This window comes from Anoplolepis gracilipes, chromosome 2, assembly GCF_047496725.1.
Source record: "Anoplolepis gracilipes chromosome 2, ASM4749672v1, whole genome shotgun sequence".
Lineage (NCBI taxonomy): Eukaryota > Metazoa > Arthropoda > Insecta > Hymenoptera > Formicidae > Anoplolepis > Anoplolepis gracilipes.
In genome coordinates this window covers 16,781,113-16,800,957 of record NC_132971.1, presented here as the reverse complement: position 1 = coordinate 16,800,957, position 19,845 = coordinate 16,781,113, and the positions used below count along the sequence as shown (strand labels likewise).

Sequence of the window (19,845 nt, the reverse complement as noted above, 5' to 3'; positions counted from 1 at the left end):
GCTCAGTCCTCAGTCGTCGCATTTGCGTGTACGGTGTAACAACGTGATAATACGAGCGATATACAAGCGGAAAAACTGTCCGCGACAGTCGGTGGTGGCGAGGAGGCAGCGACGACTGTGGCGGTGCACGACGAGGTATCGCGCGGCGTGCGGCGTCGACGACCTGCCAGGGGACACGACGACACCTGCTCATCTCGGCGACGGGAGGCGGTACGGCGGTACGCGCATACCTATACGTATATATGTATATACATATGTATGGATGGACGTGCAACATACAGTGACGGCCATACTCAAACAACGGCCGAACGGAGAGTGTGCGGCGCGAGAGATGAAGTGATAATAGAGTCGAATCCGAGAGAGTAAAGAGATCTCTCAAAATTGTTCGCGCGCGAAGCTGTACGAGGGACGGTGGAGAGACGAGAGAAAGACCACGCTGAAAGCTTGGTCGAATCGAGTCGGCGCGAGTGTACCGCGATATATCGGTGCGCGCGAGAGGCGAGAGCAGGAGTAACGAGCAGCTCGGCAGCAGCCAGCAGCAGCAGCAGCAGTAGCAGCAGCGAGAGAAGAAGACGAAGGAGCGGCCGGAACGGGCGGAAGTGCGGCCCGTGGCCCGTGCGTGCAGCATTGGGAAAAAGGATAGGGAAAGGGGATAGCAGCGAGAGCGGGAAGTCCGAGAGCGGGGATCTAGTTGGTCGGTGAGATGAGCGCCAAGACGGACGTGAACAGGCGAGTCTTGGCGATCCAGGCGAAGAAGAAACGGCACAAGCCCAGCAAACGCAAGGGCAAGACCAATTCCCAGGGTGATCAGGACGCGCAGAGCTCCAAGGGACCGCGTAGTGGCCAAGAGGCGGCTGCCGCTACTACTACCTTTGAGTATTCCGACAGCCGCATGCTGCGCGTCTTCTCCAACGACAACGGGACCAGGTAACCCAGATACGGTTCGATTGGAAACAGCCGGCATCGTCCAGACGTAATGTTGCGAACGATAACACGTTACGATCACGCATCTTTTATTACAGTCGTAATTATACGATATACGACGTACGTGATACGACGCATGTTAACGGATGACAGTTCGTTGTTAAGTCGCCTCGCTAAAATAATTGTGTTTAAACCTTTTGTCTTAATTTATTTCCTCGATATTCGAAGTATCTCTGTTGCAAAGATTTTAATAAGTAAATGATATTTTCGTACATTTTACGTTTTATGTATATATACATAATTGCTGAAAATTATTAATAACAATAATGTAACATATCATGTAAGATAATTATGCACAATTGTCTCTCTAGTGATCATGTACAGTAATATGAATAATTATTCATAATCTGTAACATATAATCTTTAAATTAATCAAAATTCCAGTAACAATTACATGCATCGTATTTATCTGTTTTCTTGCTTTATTTTATTAGTTTCTTAATTTTGTTGTGTTGTGAGAAGTTAATTGTCGATATTAGTTATAGATTATTTTTATATTTATGATATAGCACAACATTTGTTTTAGACTGGAACCGTGTCATAGTTCTAGCAATGAAACGATAGAAGACGATGACGAAGTATTCAGTAGTGAAGATGAGGAGCAAGAGGATAGCACTGATTATTGTAAAGGCGGGTACCATCCTGTGAAGATAGGAGATCTCTTTTTAAATCGATATCATGTCACTCGTAAACTTGGATGGGGTCACTTTTCCACTGTATGGCTCTGCTGGGATTTACAGGTATAATAATGAATTTGATAATGAGATTTTTTTGCACCTATATGTAAAATACATAAAATATGATCTTGATTATTACAGGATAAGCGTTTTGTGGCGCTTAAAATTGTGAAATCCGCATCCCATTTTACTGAGACTGCATTGGATGAAATTAAATTATTAAAAGATGTACGCGATACAGATCCCATCGATCCTAAGCGCAATAAGACCGTCCAGTTGCTCAATGACTTCAAGATCAGTGGCATAAATGGTCTACATGTTTGCATGGTATTTGAAGTACTTGGACATAATCTTCTTAAATTGATTATCAAGTCAAACTACAGAGGAATTCCAAGAAATAACGTAAAACGCATCATCAGACAAGTTCTCGAAGGTCTCGACTATCTTCATAATAAATGTAAGCTGATGTTTAGATCATATTGAAATTGTAGATATTTAATTAACTTTTTAAAATGAAAATATGCTACAACCGTAATTAAGTTCTAAAATAAATTTGACCATTATACATACATAATACGTTGATTTCTTTTTTTCAGGTAAGATTATTCATACAGACATTAAACCTGAAAATGTTCTTGTATGCGTGGATGAAACTTATATAAGAAAATTAGCTTGTGAAGCGACAGAACTGCATTCTATGGGAGCAAAATTGCCAGTGTCCCTGATTTCCACTGCGCCGAAAGAATTTCAAGAACCTATACCAAATTCTAAAATGTCCAAGAACAAGAAGAAAAAATTAAAGAAGAAAGCCAAGCGCCAAAACGAGCTCTTGAAGAAACAGATGGAACAAATCGAGGAATTAGAGGAGCAAAGTAAACTCGCGAATAGTACAAGAGAGAATGGGGAAGTTGAGACGAATAGCCTGGATCAGGATCTTAATACAGAAAGCATAGAAGACAATACGGAGAGCAAAGGTTCACCCGACATTTCGGAACCATCCGCGCCTTCCTTACACATGAATGGAGTAGACGGTTTAGCGGGCGGCGAAAAGATACAGAATACATCGCTTGAACAATCCGAGAAAATGGACAACGTGACTCTTTGCGACGTGGAGAAAAGTTGCGGCGAAGGTGTATTATCACCTGATGCTGAGGACACTGACGAATGTAGTGAAGGTAAGTGTTACGTCGAGCGAAGATGCATCTATCTTTGTTCCTTACTGCGCAATTTCGTTTGTTATCTGTCATCTTACTTTGTAGGTCGTAGGTCATTTAATCCACCGGAAAGTAAACAATTGAAACGAGCATTTGTATCGCCCTTGGATCCCGCCATAATGGAGTGCGAGGTTGATGTGAAGATAGCGGATCTCGGAAACGCGTGTTGGGTTCATAAGAAATTCACGGATGACATTCAAACTCGTCAATATAGGTCGCTCGAGGTTCTATTAGGCTCCGGATACGACACTTCTGCTGATATATGGTCTACCGCTTGCATGGCGTTCGAATTAGCGACTGGCGATTACCTTTTTGAACCACACAGTGGTAAAGACTATTGCAGGTAACGATTGCAAGATTCACAATAGTTGATGGAGTTATATAAATTTCCTAAGAATCATTCTTTTATATTATTTTAAATCGAATCGATTGTTAACATTATTTCAGAGATGAAGATCATTTGGCCCATATAATTGAGTTGTTAGGAGAAATACCGAGACGTATCGCTCTTTCGGGAAAGAACTCAAAGATATACTTTAACAAAAAAGGTGAATTGAAGCACATTACCGGGTTGAAACCGTGGGGCCTGTACGAAGTGTTGACAGAGAAATATGATTGGACACCGAGCGAAGCGCGTGAGTTCGCAGAGTTCCTAACACCAATGCTCGAATTCAATCCGAGCATGCGAGCTACTGCAGCCGAGTGCCTGAAGCATCCATGGCTGCAAATCAAAAAGTGATCGCGTTTTTTATTGTTTTATCTGTAATATCCTCTTCCCCTTCCCTTCGCCCTTCCTCTTCCCTGTCCCCTCCAATTCATACCCCAGTTTTACCGCCCAGTTATCGCGATTGTAAATCGAGAGTGTGATAGGAAGCCGAAAATACCTGCAAACGTCTCGGGTGTGCTATTTCGCGTACTAAAAATTGTAATTTCGAGAGCCAATTTGCGTACGAAGAGCAAAGTGCATCGTTTCAAGAGCGCGCACACGCACACACACACACACACCCACACCCACACATACATATACACATTAGAAAACTGTTTGATATACGAATTACGGGAACGAATTGTATCATATGTTGTTATATTAATCATACGAGTGTCTTCGCGTGAGGAATGCTGCGAAACCGAAAACGTTTCAAGAAGATTGTTATATATCCTTTACAAATGGTGATTTGACAATATCGCGAAAGTCGCCTCAAGGAAACATTTCGAATGTAACGAGCGAAGTGTCGCAAAATCCGGAAATCGTTGAAGATCTTGCAACATTCCGCTGATTTCCATATATAAACGGCCGCGCGCGTGCTTCCTAATACAACACTCTCAACACCATTGGTTGATCATGTGTAATTGTATATTTGTTAAATCGTGATGAGTTTTTAATTAGTGATGAGAAAACTTGAATTAAAAAAAATTATAGTACTTTATATACGTACATATATATGTGTAATATGTATGTATATACATTACTTTTCGTATGCTCGTGTCGCATTCTTCGCATTACTCGTCATTTAATTTATCTATTGAATATTCCAAGAGTCGTGGGATCTACTCATAATGCACTGTGAAAGAGGATATTGGCGGACTCGGTAATGTGTTTGGTTTAAAATTAGGATTCATTGCCTTGACTCAGTTATCTGTATATACTTTTATATATTGCACACATTGACCGTTGTAAATTCTTGCCAACAACTTGTCGAGAAATCGCAACAGGATAGAAATGGCTATTTAATTAATATTTTTCGTCTACCTCAATATACGTGAGCCGGTTAGAAGTACTCATAAACACAGATATGCATACACGTATAAATTGAAATTGTATATTGTAGATGATTAAGAGTTGATGACTAGATTCTTGGGATATTATAACTAACTTGGGCACTAATTGGAATAAGACAATATGTATGCACTCACATTTAATGACAAATTTTCAAACTGTTTAATTTGTAAAATTTATACTTAAAATTCAATATATATTGAAGACCATTATTTTTATTTATCGACATTGTGAAAATTAAAAACTAAATTTTATTAGCAATAAGCATTGATAGAGAAGGCTGTGTATCATATATACATATATATGCTTTTGCAATTACATAGATTAGAAATAATGTGAAAAAATATATTTACTGTAAGCACAGCTTACATATATATATGGCAATAAAATTAACGTCTATATATATAATATGCGATTTATACATGAAAAAATATGCAATTTGTCTTGTTCCATTGTGCCCTGTAATAACGATACACGTGTCTAATAAACATTTCTGTTATAAACTTGTTTATATGTCGCTCCAATGCGAACACCACATAATTATACATAATATAAAACTACGAAAAGAGAGTATCTACATATATCGCGGAATAAGGTCTCGGTGAACACATAATGAACAATCGAAAGTAAGTAATGTTGATTTTTGTGCGAACCCCCTTACTTCGTAAACACTGACTGACTACTGAAGCTCTCTGCCGATAATAATTGTCTTCTATTTTATAAACGAGAAAGCGAAGCAGTACGTTCCACCGGATCCTTTGGACATTGCACATACTTTCTTATCTCGACGAATTCAATTTATGCTTCCTGCAGAATGTTCTGTTTCGCTTCGCCTGCCAGTCTAAGGTCATTTCATAGAAAAAAAAACCATCTTGAACTGTGTATGGAGATGCGTGCGTATGTGGAAATCATCACGATGTATAAATATTTTGTCATTCTTACTGCAGTTATATCTCTTCCCGGGTAAAAGAGGAAAATACTACCGTGAAAATACATTATAATCTATTTTTTAACATTATGCATTTTTTATTTATTTTTTATTATTTTTTATTATTTTTTTATTAGTACATGATGTCTTTGTTTTATTACGCGAATATATAAAATTCTGTAGAAAAGGCATAGGCGCTTTTAATTTATTAAAAATTGACATATATTCTTATGAAATTTGTTTATTGATTTCTATTATATTCTTCGAGCATTACTTAATCTAACAAGATCATTTCTTGCGATTTGGAAAAAAAGTAAACATCCATAATATCCTAAAAGTTTACAATATACATCTACGAGTGTACGATACACGCGAGAGATCTTATCAGAAAGTGCCTCTTCTACCCGCATTATAATTAACATCGGATATAGAACGATTATATTGCAATTTTTTCCGGTAATGCAAACTTGATGCATTTTAGTTTGTAATACATTATTTATTATCCTCCCCTCGCAGTTTTTGTGCAATTGCATGGCTCGTTCGTCAATCTAATATGTGATCTTCGATGACGGAAATCGTGACGCGAATCTGTATATAGTAAGATCTTAGCGGATAATATTCAAAATATACGGCCAGTGAAATTTGTTGGTCTAAGAGAAATAAGGAAGGCAGTGATCACGATGTCTTAATAGTGAATTTTTTTCATTATTATTGCTCGTTACATAATAGAGAAACACTTAATCAAATTAATATCGAGTGCTGCTCGATCCCACTTTACTTTTTAGCCTATATCATTCATAAAATTTCGCGGTAGTTTCTTAAAAAAAATTAAAGAGACCTATCAAAATTCAAAGATTCGTTCGTATCGTTGAGAATAATTTGAAATTCATATAATTTTGACGAACTCAAGTTTTCGATGCTATAATCATGCGAAGAAGATAATTTACAATTATATAAATAAAGCAGTTATATAAACTGAAACTGATAAATTGATACTTGATATTAACATTAGATATCCATAATAAGAGAGAAAAAGATTCAATTTTATCGCCTAATTATTTCATTATCATTTCTCAAGAAAGTTGACAAAATTATTATCGAGAACCAAAAAGAATCATACTTGAACAAAAGTCATTAAAATGAAAATTGAGATAATTTTCACGTGTTTATAGCATTGAATTTTTTTAGCAAAATTAATCTACATATATTTCGATTAAGAGATTACAAAAAGAAAAGTTTTAACCACGAAACACGTAATAAGAATATACACTTTCGTGAATTGATATTCTACAAAAAATGATTAACGCGGATCTGGTATCACCTAGAATTAATGACTATTAATTAATGGACGAATCAGTATAGGTATCGAAATCGCGCCGACCGTCGTTAGGATCAATCGAAGCTCAATAATACTGTATTGTCCGTACATCATCGCATTTGGAGATCGTTCACACTGATCATAGAAAGCAGTTTTATCACATATTAATATATCATATGTATCATACATATATATATTAATATTTTTAGTGCTCTATAAATATAAATATAGATATATACATAAAAAAACATGAATCTATTAAAAAACCGATAACTTACGTAGGTAGGTGTGATTCGCTGCTTGGCGTTAGGATATATATAGTTAGGAGGAAATTAACAAACATTAAGTAAACTGTGTATAGCTCTTGATGTACAAGATATCCCCTCCCCCTTTATTCCTCTTCCGACTTTTCGAGTACATAATTTTATTTGTGCGAAGTAGGAGAGATAGAAGAAAAGAAGAAATGAAAGACAAACAGTCCCTCGAAGCGCTCAGTTTCTTTTTTTTTGCGATAAACAGATTTCTCGCGCATATAATATATACAAATATATATAGAAATATGTATATTTATATATAATTATATATAAATGTAAGATGTCACACAGATGTGGATGATCAAGGATGGTCGGATGAAAGGGGAAATGGTACATAATATATAGGGACCCAATATTAAAATTTACCAAGAACTCATGTTCCAATCGGTAGATTCTAAATGCTACTTCGAGCAAAACGGATCCGTTTAATCGGGTATATTAATCGCACTATGAAAATTTCGAGAGCGTGTTATACACCAATATTTATATAAATTAAAATACTTTATTAGAGCAGCTAATATACTCTCATTCGATTCAGAAATGCACAGATCCAGATGCACGAGGATCGTCAAGTAATTCAAATACGTGCACTTTGTGAAAATAAGTTTCCCGGCATTTCCTTTTTTTGCAAGCTTCGATGCGATGTCGATTGCTATCCTGTTTCAAAAATTATTGATAATACGTTATGTGACGCTAAACGCACAGCAAAACTCTTAAGTGAGTCGTTCCTAATTAATCATTACTGAACCGTTGTGGAAATCCGTCTCTGTTCAATCTTCGTGGACGAGTATCGGTAACTACACAATGTTAAAGTGCGAATCGAATATGCGAGGAATGTGGCCTTGATCGAGGAGCAAAAATTACGTCGACGTAAGAGTTATGTGCGCTTTGTCGAAAAATGAATATTGTGCGATCTCCTCTTTTAATCTTAAGAAATTGGTTTTGCGAATGACAGAGAGACAGAGTGAGAGAGAAAGAGAGAACGGCAAGAGCGGAAACCATTCGATATTCGACGAAAGGAAAAAAAGAAGCTTTGCTATCAAACACCAAGTTTTATTATATTATATCGCAACGCGCGCGAGATACTGTAAATATTGCGAGATAAACCTGGCGCGGGGTTTTGCACATTTTTAGAAGAGCGCGATAGGATTCTACGGTGGTTGAGAGACCCTTCCGAGTGGATCTCTGACAACGTAAAAATGTACAGCGATATATATATTGGAATATAATGGATCACAGAGAAAGACGCATTGTGAGTTAAAGAGCGAGAGAAAGAGACGCGTTATAAGTCGGCATACGATAATATTATTATTATCTCACTGATTGGTACATAGTCATACTGGTCTTGTAGCGTTTATAGAGAGCCATTTAACTCTGCATGCTTAACCAATTTTGTGCTCGTCGGTAAGTCCACGAGGACCCTCCCCCGCGACGGACACTTTAATAAGGGTGTAAAAACTATCGATAGAGGCGCGTGTAGGCGCCTGCGATATGTGACGATCATCTTTAGAAGTCCATCGAGCCGAAACGGGACATGCAAGTTAATAACGGACTAAACACCTGGCGCTGTTACGAGAAAAACGACTGGAGCATCGGGACAAGGAAAGCAAAGAAAGCAGGGCGTTTTGTTGTGCTTGCGTACTCCTCTCCTAGATAATATCCCAGATTAGCGCGATAAAAATATGCCCTTTGTCACTGCTGGCTGGGTGATCGAATCGTGAGAGGAGGACCAGAGAGATAAAGTTTCGCTTGATTGATCGAATTAGTTCGCCTGATCGCGTCGCACGAGTTGCATATAGTATATCTGTAAGATACGAAAGAACATGTCATGTACATAAGTTTTCTATAATTAATAGGCAAATTAATTAAACAATTTTAATTGTACTTGATTTGACAGAAAAAGAGAATTGAGACGCGTTTTAACTCGCTTTAGCGAGTTTCTTTCTATTCGGTATTTAGTTGCATTAAACAAACTTCGATTTTGAAAATTGAAAAATTGATGAGAAAGATTGTCTTATTATTTCGACTTATTTTTTTTTTTTTTTTTTTTTTTACAAGAGACCGTGTACTTTATTCAGTTTACAATTTTGTAAATTTATTTGGAAAATTCTATTATTAAGAGAGATATTTCTCTCTTTTATAATATTTATTGTTAATCAGAATTTTTTTCTTTTTTCTTTTAATTATGAAAAATGTTTAAAAATATATTGAATCGCTTTTATTTTTGTGTACGAGCATATCGGACAATGAAGGTCACGCGCTTCTCGAGATATTTATACGAATTAGAATGCTGCAGAAAAGAAATTTAATAGAGAACATCGAATAACTATAATCATTGATCTATTGTCTCGTGCTCCAGTCACTCGATGTACGATCATATACGAGGCGTTATGAACTCTAGAACATAATAAAATAGCGATAATGAATCGAACGAATAAATGGATTTGATGTTTAGACGCTGCCTCCGTTATGTGCCCTGCCGCAAAGAGTAAATTAACACAGACAACCATGTACACCCACCTCCCGAGAGAGATTGATATATATATAATATGAGAAATAAATTCGCAACAAAATAAATGGTTTTCTTTTCACTCACCATTCATTGTTCAGGGAAGAGAAAAAGTAACTGAAATCAATCAAAAGAATTAGAGATTTTTTTTATTATGTATATCACAAAATTATATCACCTTTATTATACCTGAAGTGTTCGACCAGACTGACGACTTAATGAGGAATATTTCAAAGAATGTGAGTTATTAACAGAAAAGCACAAAAGTTCTTTGGTCCTGATTGGTTGAATAACTAATCAATGAAGCATATGCATTCTTTATATCACAAATTCTTTGAAGAAATTCTAGAAATTTCTGATTTGGTTTCCCTTCCCTTAATGGATTTTCTCTTTCCATTTTTCTATTATTCATTGCCAACACATATTAACAATCGACTCTGCTTAAAGTCAATCGACAGCTTGAATTTGAAATAATACATTCTATAGGTATACGATTTCTTTTCTTTTTCACAAATTATTTTTACTAGAAAAATTATAAAATATCAAAAATAAGTTATGTAAAATCTCTTGCAAATAGGTTTTAATTACAAATATAATATCAATAGTTTTAAGAGATAAACCTTCAAGGATTCAATAGAATTAGAGAGAATGTCTTTTTTAAAATAAAATTTTTTAATAAAATAAGTTTTTGTTAAAGTAAATAATGTGTGTGTGTGTGTGTGTGTGTGTGTGTGTGTGTGTGTGTGTGTGTGTGTGTGTGTGTGCGTGTGCGTGTGCGTGTGCGTGTGCGTGTGCGTGTGCGTGTGCGTGTGCGTGTGCGTGTGCGTGTGCGTGTGCGTGTGCGTGTGCGTGTGCGTGTGCGTGTGCGTGTGCGTGTGCGTGTGCGTGTGCGTGTGCGTGTGCGTGTGCGTGTGCGTGTGCGTGTGCGTGTGCGTGTGCGTGTGCGTGTGCGTGTGCGTGTGCGTGTGCGTGTGCGTGTGCGTGTGCGTGTGCGTGTGCGTGTGCGTGTGCGTGTGCGTGTGCGTGTGCGTGTGCGTGTGCGTGTGCGTGTGCGTGTGCGTGTGCGTGTGCGTGTGCGTGTGCGTGCGCGTGCGCGTGCGCGTGCGCGTGCGCGTGCGCGTGCGCGTGCGCGTGCGTGTGCGTGTGTGTGTGTGTGTGTGTGTGTGTGTGTGTGTGTGTGTGTGTGTGTGTGTGTGTGTGAAATGTACATCTGTATTATGTTTGTATAATAGATAGATACAACGCTAAATATTTTATAAAAACTTATTAAATTATCTGCAAATTAATATTGAATTACAATCAATGTACAATTTATTTAATTAATTCTCGATATATAATTGATCATCATACGTTAATAAAATAACAAATAACGTTTTTTTTCAAATTCTACATTAATATACATATAATTACACATATACATTAGTTATTATTTAACAAAACTAAAAAACAAATTCATTTTTTTCTAAATTGTACATCTTTTTACAGGCTTGAATATTATCAGCACATAATTAGGCATTGTAAAAGCGTTCCACATTTGAATTTTGACGAGGATAAAGCGCTCGAAAAGAAAAAGAAGAAACGATGCGTTAAGATGTTTAGAGAATGCAAAGAAAATAACTGTCACTTTATAACTGAGGAATACGATGTGACAGAAATGAAGAAAAAGCTTTGGATGCATATGCGTACGTATCACAAGTATGCTCTTGGTTGTCGGTTTTGTCCATTCATTACTAAAGTAAAACAGCACATGATATATCACTGGATTAGTAATCATACTAAGTTAAAACCATATAACTGCGAGCAACCTGATTGCTCGTACATTTCACTAAGGCAATGCTAAAGAGCCACAACGAACTACGGCACGTGGAAATTAAGCATAAGTACCATTGCTCAGAAAATTCTGAATCCCAGCAAACATTATTGAGTAATATTAAGATTACTGGTGCTGCTAAACGAAAAACTAAAGTGCCGACATGATTCACGAGAAAAGAGAACACGGAATATTCTGAATCCCAGCAAACATTATTGAGTAATATCAAGATTACTGGTGTGCTGCTAAACGAAAAACTAAAGTGCCGACACGATTCACGAGAAAAGAGAACACGGAATAAAATTGTATCTGTTTATGCATACTATGCATATGGATTTTCACACAATTAATGATCCCTATACGTGTAACTCGTGCAGTAAAAGATGCATTGACAGTTTAGATTTTAATAGTCATCTTTATTCGTGGAGGTCACAGTATTTGAAAATACTACCGAAATTGCTATATTTATTATTATTAAAAATTTCGGAATATTAAAGACATGATTGAAAGACGAAAAAAAATTTATAAATGCATCTTAAATCAATGTAAAAATATAAATCTATATTTTTAAATTTGTTTTGTCTAATATAATTTTAATCTAATTTTTGTTTATTTAAAATCATATTTTATTTAAACTCAACGCGAATATTGTAAATGCAATGATGAGCATCAGTAATGCAATTACTAATCCAGTGATAAATCATATGCTGTTTTACTTCGTATTGGGTTTGAATACCTTAATAATAACTCTATAAAAAAATAAAGACACTTTACATTTTACATATATAGACGCAATTTAGCATAACGAGCTAAGAGAATATGACGAACAGATATTGAAACCCTTATATAAAAATTACAACAAAATTTACCTTTGCATTCATATGCAAAAATAACACAAGAAAAATAATAGTTTCAATATCTGGGAAAAAATAATCAAATTGGACGAAAAAGAGGGTCGAGCTTTATTTTTATTTTGTTACCTTTTCTCAATTTTATTTCTTACTGTCTTTTGAATAATGTTAACGATTAAAAATTAAAACAAAAAACTTAAACAATGAATACGTAAATTTAAAAAAAAATCTTTCTTTAAAATCCTTAATCTGTTATATATGTATGTATATTAAATGTACATGAAGCATTTAAAGCATTAAATATATAAAATTAAAATTGAAATTGCGTAATAATATTATTATATATTAACGCTAACAGCATTGTTCTATCTTTGTTCAACTTTTAATGAGTAACAAAGATAGAATGACACCGTTAGCGCTAATAGCATCTTCCTAAACGCGCCCAATATGTCCAGTCAATATTTTATATTGCAATCGATTGTAATTGATATTCAAATCTTATGTAAAGAATAATATATTTTTAAAAGTCGCGTTTATAAATACATTTGTATTATTAATTTTAATTTAGGAATGGCTTACTGTGGCATAGTGGGAGAAAATATTACGCGATTATCGGACCACGATAAGGTAATAATTGGCTTATGATTCTGAGATATCTAAATTTAGTTTATATCTAAAAAAAATTAGCTAATGCTCTTAAGATAATTATTTTCTTAAATTTTTTGTGTATTAATAATAGCATGCGAAAATAATATATTCCGCCCTCTTTTCCCCCAGAAGTATTTAGTTATATTGTTTTTAATTTTACTTTCATGAAAAAAATTGAAAAAATTATATAAATATCAGGATAAATGCATTTCTTGTATACTCAAATTACGTTTTTGAATTACAGGTTTCTTGTGACTGACACTGTAATGCACAGCAACTTGAAAAAGTATCAGTTTCATTCTCGAGGAGGGTATTTGGACGATTAGACAAATTTCACGTCTACGAATATTTTGGTGATAAGCCTTGAGGATTTAAATCTATAATATAAATCTTTTGCCTGTGAATTGTAAAATATGTAAAACATATTCTTTCCTGATGTTCGTATAGGATGAGAAAAGACATAACTATATTTTTGGACTATTGTTATCCTATTTTGGATAGAACGCAAGAATTGGAGTGCTTTGACGATATTTTGGACGAGATCGGAGTGACAGATCAGAAATATTCGGGACTGTTAATTGAGGTACGATTTACATTCTTCAAGAATCAAGTGTTTGTAATTCTTAATCAAAGCTACTAGCGATTTACGCTTGTACATCACTTTAATATTATAATTATAATAATTCATTATTTTAATTTATAATAATATGTAATAATGTAAATATATAATTATATAATCTAAATTTTTATAAATATAATTATATTTACATTATAATTATATTATAATAATATTGAGATAAGTATACAATTATATTGCTTTATGCGTATGACGATAAAAAGCAACACTCAGGAATCAAACTAACGCATCTGTTTTGCATGTATTAAAATCGATTGATTATTAATTTAAGGTTCTGAATGATCAGAAAAATCAAGGCTTTTAGATGCTTTTGTTACGAGCGTTTGCAACAGACAAATAAAACCAATTAAACTGTCCCTTCACGTAACGTACACAGATAAGGCGTACTCGGTTATACATTATATTATTCTGCAAGTATGGAATATTTGGTTTACTTTATTCTATACACATATATTTAACAAATGATAAAGATAAATGAATTAAGAAAAATTGATAGAAATATGTTCTGTAAACTTATAAATTTTTAACTATAAAAATAGAAATAGAAAGAAAGAAAAAATTAATTTCTAAATACAATAATATAGAAAATTTTTCTATATCTTTTTATTAATTTAAAATTTTTTATTTTTGATATAAATAGATTAACTCTATTATAAAAAATTAATAAAGTATAGAAAGAAAATCATATATATGAACAAATTCGTCATTTTAATAATTAGACAAATTAAATTTTCGATTCTCTATTTGTTCTTTTATCACATCTAGTTATTGTAGAGATTAAATCTCTTTGAATCCTTCTTTTCAACAGATATTTGAAGCCGAGGATTGTGACACGGTCGAAGAGCGTGAAAAGACATTGCTTCTTAAATTAGGCAAAGTGCTTGCTCTGGAAGATTTCTGTTATCTCAACGTTTTAATAAGAGTTCATTTTACTCTTTCTGACGTTTATTGCTCGGAGTCCGATTGGCAGCGTCACATGAAGACTCTTAATATCTTCGACATGATACTGAAGCAGGTAATATCTATATATATATATATATATATATATCTGTCGATTTACTATAGCTAAATGTTATAGAATTGTACTTCTGCCATCGTGTTCAATGAATATATAAAGTGAGTTACTAAATATATATATATATATAACAAGACATTATAACATTGTAACACTACTTGCTATGTAATATTAGAAATATAATTTACAATCACGATATCCAATGATTAAAAAGATCGCAAAAACATATTAAGCAAAAAATGATTAAGAATTTTATAACTTATTCTTTTGTTCAAAATTGAAATAATTAAAATACGTGACTTCGGGAAATGTTTGTTATATCATTGCAGACTTATCTTTTTGCAGGTCTGGATGTAAGATCAGTAAAACTTTTTTTATCGAAGACCAAAATTATTTTAAATTTGCAATCTTTATTCGTCTTTACTTTTCTTTCTTTTTCTTTTTTCGGTCTCAATTTGTCTTTTGTCTTTATGTAAGAATAAATCACGAATGTAAGCGTACAAAGTTTATTGTAGCTTGTAACACTATCGCGATGTGTTTACAACGTGCACGTCGTTCGATTACAATCATTATAAAGTGCAGGGTACAATGTGTTTATATATTTTCAAGTATATTTCAGATATCGAGAAAAAAAAAGAGTGAAAATATACTTCATAAAATTCATATAACTATTAATATTTTTCTGTTCCTGTCATCAGGATGTGTATATTACCTGCCGAATGCAATATCAATTATAAATTTTATTCCATTTTACAGTAGAATAATTCTAATTACAATACAGTAAATGTAATTGTATTTATATCTTTCGCCAGCTGATTTCTAACTACGAAATTTGTACGATGGGTTAATGTTCGGCCTCGAGAAAGTAAGATAAGATATTCACCATATATCCACCTACGAATGATATGATAACAAAATATGCTGGCAAGTGTTTATGACATATAATATACATATTTTTTCGTAATAATAATCGCAGGTAATTAATAGCTAGAACAGATCTCTTTTTAATTTTAATTTTTGTTTTAATAACTTAATACTTATTATATTTATGTGTTCGTTCAATCGTCATAATTTTAAATTACTTTAAATGCTATTTGTATTTAAAACATATTTGGCAAAGCCAAATGTAATTAATTAATTTTACACTGTGTGATTCAAATATTATTATATTAATAATACATAAAAAGGCATTTTTATGACACAAATATATAGTTCGATAATTCTGTGAAAATAATTATAATAATTAGATGTTATATAAATTATTTAAATCAATTTACTAAATACTAAATATTGCTACTTTTTTATTTAGTTTGTTTAACTTATGACTTATTAAAATCACAATGGTTATAATTATTACATAAAGAAATCAATACCAAACATAATACTAAATATAATACAATATTAGACTATTGTTATAATATATTCCTACAACAGATTTTTTTCGTTGTTTTTACTGAATTCATAATAATTTTTTCTGTAATTTTTTTATATAATTATAATTAAAAATAATTTTGAATGTTGCACATAACAAGATTAACAAATAGAGCAATTTGTTTTCCATTTGTACATATCTCTAATACCAATAGAAATATCAATTAGGTAAATAATATTTTCTCTCTCATTCTCAATAAATATATATAATTTAAAAAATTATATAAAATAAAATTAATCAATTAATAGGTAAACATAATCCATAATATTATTGGGAACAAGTTGGACTTTAATCAGACCAATCCTCATCAGTTCTGCAAATTAATAGTATTTCTGTTAATATTTTAAGATCTTTCTAAAATTAATTTGCTGCCCATCACCGGCGCCAAGCTGCTTTCAATAAAGTAAGCATACTGGACAATACTGTTTGCTAGAATAAGCACAAGAATATAATTATTATTATTATTATTATTATTACAGATGCATAAAAGATTATTATGTAAGAAATAAATAAAGAAAATAATAAGTTATTATAAGGAAAGTTATTATAACGTCTTAGAAGAATTTCACTTATATATAGTAATTGCATAGAAATTGTTGTGCAAAGGGCAATATCCTGTAACTCTTTTGTCTATTTTCACACTTATTCATTTAATCTTTCCACCCACAAACTATAGAAATAATTATAGCAAATTATATGGATATAATTATATATAAGATTTTGTATATATATATTGTACTATTTCATAATAAAGAAATAGACCAATAAAGCAGATTAGTAAAACGTGAACAAGTTAATATTAAACCTATTTTAGATAATCTAATATATAATTTGTGACAGAATCCAAGAAATCTATTTATAGTTTTAAATGCTGCATATACATATTCTGATATATGTGAGTGTGTCTTCTGATATGTATTGTTTGTATACATATGTATTTTATTTGTTCAAATATGTTTTTATATAATATGTAAAATTATAAATTCTACCAATATTTTATCAATTATAGATCATCTAAAGTAGGCTTTAGGCACAAACAGCGAATTAAGATCAAAAAGATATTCTAAGTACACATATGTATCTACACCATTTACAAACAATATATATTTAAAAGCATGTAATTCAGCACACACTTAAAGACGCACGTCACACACATAAAATAAATTAAATACTTAATATAGACCCGTGTCTAGGACGCCCGTTCTTCTCCTTTCCGTGTGATTGCTCTTTGGCCGTTTTACTAATGTTCAGATTTAACTGAGCAGTCGATGCCGTGGTTGCCTCTTCATCCGATTCTATTGGACTGATTCTGATAGCTTGATACCATTGATTTGTCAAATCAGTCATTTGCGATTTACAGTCTTTTAGCTCCTGTTGCGTGAATCGCCTCGTGAAGAACGGAATGAAAAATTTCAGATCCCATCTTGCAAAACCACGAATTCGTGATTGTAGAAAAGATACTTCCATTTCCTCCTCTGTGAGTTCCGACAAGTGTTCGGAATCTATAGTTTGTCCCTAAAAAAAAAAAAAAAATATTATAAATCATTTATATGAAAAAATTTTGTATAATTTATTATTTAGAATATTTTTATTTACCCATTCTCTAGTTTTACTCAATGAAACTTCTTTATCCTTTTTCTTTCTCCTGCTATTATTCTTCTGTTTCTTTTCGGCCCTCAAGAATTTCAACAGGGGCATAGTAGAACCGCCGAATATTAAGGTCGTGAACAATACGATTATGAGCGTCGTTGTTATAATAACATGGCGTGTTTCATCACTGAAATCTAAATGAAGCGATAGTGCATATGATATAGCACCGCGCAGGCCGCTAAACCACATGATAAACATCATTTTCTTCGTGATTTGATGCTCGCGGAAACGATTAACAAGTAAGGCCAATGGAAAGATATTGGCAGCTCTTCCAATCAGACACAAGATTAAGGACCAAACGACTAATGCTGGCTCAAACTGTTAAAAAAAAAAAGATTTAAACACAAAATTTAAAAACTTAATTATACAATAAGTATATGTATGATATACTTACCCTGTGTCTAAAACTAAATAACGCTAATCCCAAATATGCAAAAACACAAGTCTCAGCTATAAAGGCTAATGTTCGCATTGTTTGTTGCATTGTAATCTGTGTAACAGTTGACAAGTTGAAATGTGTATAATGTGACATGACTATTCCGTTGAATAGAATTGCCATAATTCCTGTAATAATAATACATTACATAACAAATAAGCAATAATAATTGTACAATAAAGAAATTTATTGCATAGTTAAAATAAATATTTACCTGACAATTGTATGCCTTCTGCTAAAACGTACGGGGCATATGTAAACACTAACATTATGCCAAACTCTAAGGATGGATTCTTCCTAAGATCTACATGTTTTAACAGTAATGCACTTATTAGAGCAAAAACAACACCAATTCCAGCTGATGCAAAAAACATGAGGCAAAATCGATTCAAGCCAAGTATTATAGCTTCGCTTGTCGTTGTTGCATTGTTAGACTCCAAGACAGAAGTTGTCAATACAATGGAAATAGCATCATTCAGAATTGATTCTCCAAATACCAACATATTCAAGACTGGATCGACATCAAGAGCGTGAAAAATTGCAACCGTAGCGACAGGATCCACCGCCGATATCAGTGATCCAAATGCAAAACTCTCGACAAAGCTGAGCTTGTACGCTACTTGCGCCAGACCTAGCAGATATATCCCGGCGCCGATGACAAACGCAGAAATAGCCGTTCCAAAAATAGCAAATACCAAAATACTGCCAATGTTTTGGAAGAAATTTCCTTTATGTAGATTGTATCCCGATTCGAATATAATGGGCGGAAGTAGAACTAGGAAAAACGCAGTCGGCGAAAAAGCCTCCTCTTTTCTCCAATTGGCTATATTCTGATGCGACATGAGATTTATAATCATGCCAATCGCAGCTCCCAAGAAGACAATCACTACTGATTCGGGAACATACTGGAAATTTGTCTGTAGCATCAGGTGTATCAATAATATACCCAGAGCTAAGACACATAATACAAAGAATATAGACATCGAGCTGTTATGCTCTTCCTCAGCGGAACCCTTGTCAGGAAGGACCGGTTCTGCTGGGGCAACAGTAGTTGTGCTGGTATTCGTTGTGTTGACGGCATCTGGACTTTGCGATGATACGGAGATGACTGTTGCATTCTTATCGTTGACAGGACTCGACGATACCAAATCAATCTTTTCCGTCGTTCGATCGTTGATGACATTGTCAGTTTGTACAGGCGTATTTACAGATGTGACAGGAAGAGGTTTTATGGTGGAGGTTGAACTAGCGAACTTGTGACTATCGATAACATTTGTACTGTTCGTGAATCGCACTGTGCTAGACAATTCCGCCGAAGTACTGACATTTAGGGTATTCGGATTGCTCGTCACCGCGAACGTGGTCTTGGTATCAGAGACATTCTCATTTTTAAGGTTAGTCGTCTCGATCCCGTATGACACATGTTGCGATATGTTACACAATAATAAGATCCCGACGATAAGGCTCCACTTGCGCAACGATGTAAAATCTACTTCAAACGCTCGCAACATCTTTCAACAACGAAGCATTATTTTGCAGGTAGCAGAAGTCGAGCTTGCAGTTTTCCTTTTTTGTCTTGCGAATATTATCTTGTGACAATTCAATCGCGTGACGTCGCAAGAACTGACATTTGACTAGTGAATTA

The 19,845-nt window shown here is 33.8% G+C and overlaps 2 protein-coding genes and 1 long non-coding RNA gene across 4 annotated transcripts; 2 read left to right on the top strand and 1 right to left on the bottom strand.

Moving 5' to 3' along the window:
- Window positions 1-53: 53 nt before the first annotated feature.
- Window positions 54-5,667, top strand: Srpk (SR splicing factor protein kinase). Of its 2 annotated transcripts, XM_072910973.1 has the most exons (6): window positions 172-927; window positions 1,511-1,724; window positions 1,803-2,118; window positions 2,258-2,836; window positions 2,921-3,218; window positions 3,323-5,667. In XM_072910973.1, the coding sequence occupies exons 1-6, from the start codon at window positions 704-706 to the stop codon at window positions 3,612-3,614; spliced, it is 1,923 nt and encodes a 640-aa protein (XP_072767074.1). In that variant the 5' UTR covers window positions 172-703; the 3' UTR covers window positions 3,615-5,667. The 2 variants fall into 2 exon arrangements, with proteins under 2 accessions (XP_072767073.1, XP_072767074.1); XM_072910972.1 differs by having other exon boundaries at window positions 54-927; window positions 2,258-3,218.
- A 7,669-nt stretch (window positions 5,668-13,336) lies between these two features.
- LOC140662963 (uncharacterized) lies at window positions 13,337-14,046 on the top strand. The gene is made up of 3 exons (XR_012046199.1): window positions 13,337-13,383; window positions 13,478-13,613; window positions 13,939-14,046. It is a non-coding gene; the product is annotated as an uncharacterized lncRNA (long non-coding RNA).
- Window positions 14,047-16,293: 2,247 nt separating this feature from the next.
- Window positions 16,294-19,829, bottom strand: Nhe1 (Na[+]/H[+] hydrogen exchanger 1). The gene is made up of 5 exons (XM_072911402.1): window positions 18,415-19,829; window positions 18,159-18,328; window positions 17,711-18,082; window positions 17,298-17,629; window positions 16,294-16,427 (listed from the first exon to the last, which is right to left on the bottom strand). Exons 1-5 carry the CDS (start codon window positions 19,709-19,711, stop codon window positions 16,403-16,405), a joined length of 2,196 nt encoding a protein of 731 aa, XP_072767503.1. The 5' UTR covers window positions 19,712-19,829; the 3' UTR covers window positions 16,294-16,402.
- Window positions 19,830-19,845: the final 16 nt, after the last annotated feature.

Bases quoted from the DNA above. Each gene is read 5' to 3' on its own strand.
- Srpk (XM_072910972.1), top strand. From the start codon at position 704: ATGAGCGCCAAGACGGACGTGAACAGGCGAGTCTTGGCGATCCAGGCG. The intron at 928-1,510 runs GTAACCCAGATA...CATTTGTTTTAG, and splicing joins TCCAACGACAACGGGACCAG to ACTGGAACCGTGTCATAGTT. The intron at 2,119-2,257 runs GTAAGCTGATGT...TCTTTTTTTCAG, and splicing joins CGACTATCTTCATAATAAAT to GTAAGATTATTCATACAGAC.
- Nhe1 (XM_072911402.1), bottom strand. From the start codon at position 19,711: ATGTTGCGAGCGTTTGAAGTAGATTTTACATCGTTGCGCAAGTGGAGC. The intron at 18,329-18,414 runs GTAAATATTTAT...TTATTATTACAG, and splicing joins AGAAGGCATACAATTGTCAG to GAATTATGGCAATTCTATTC. The intron at 18,083-18,158 runs GTAAGTATATCA...TTTTTTTAACAG, and splicing joins TATTTAGTTTTAGACACAGG to TTTGAGCCAGCATTAGTCGT.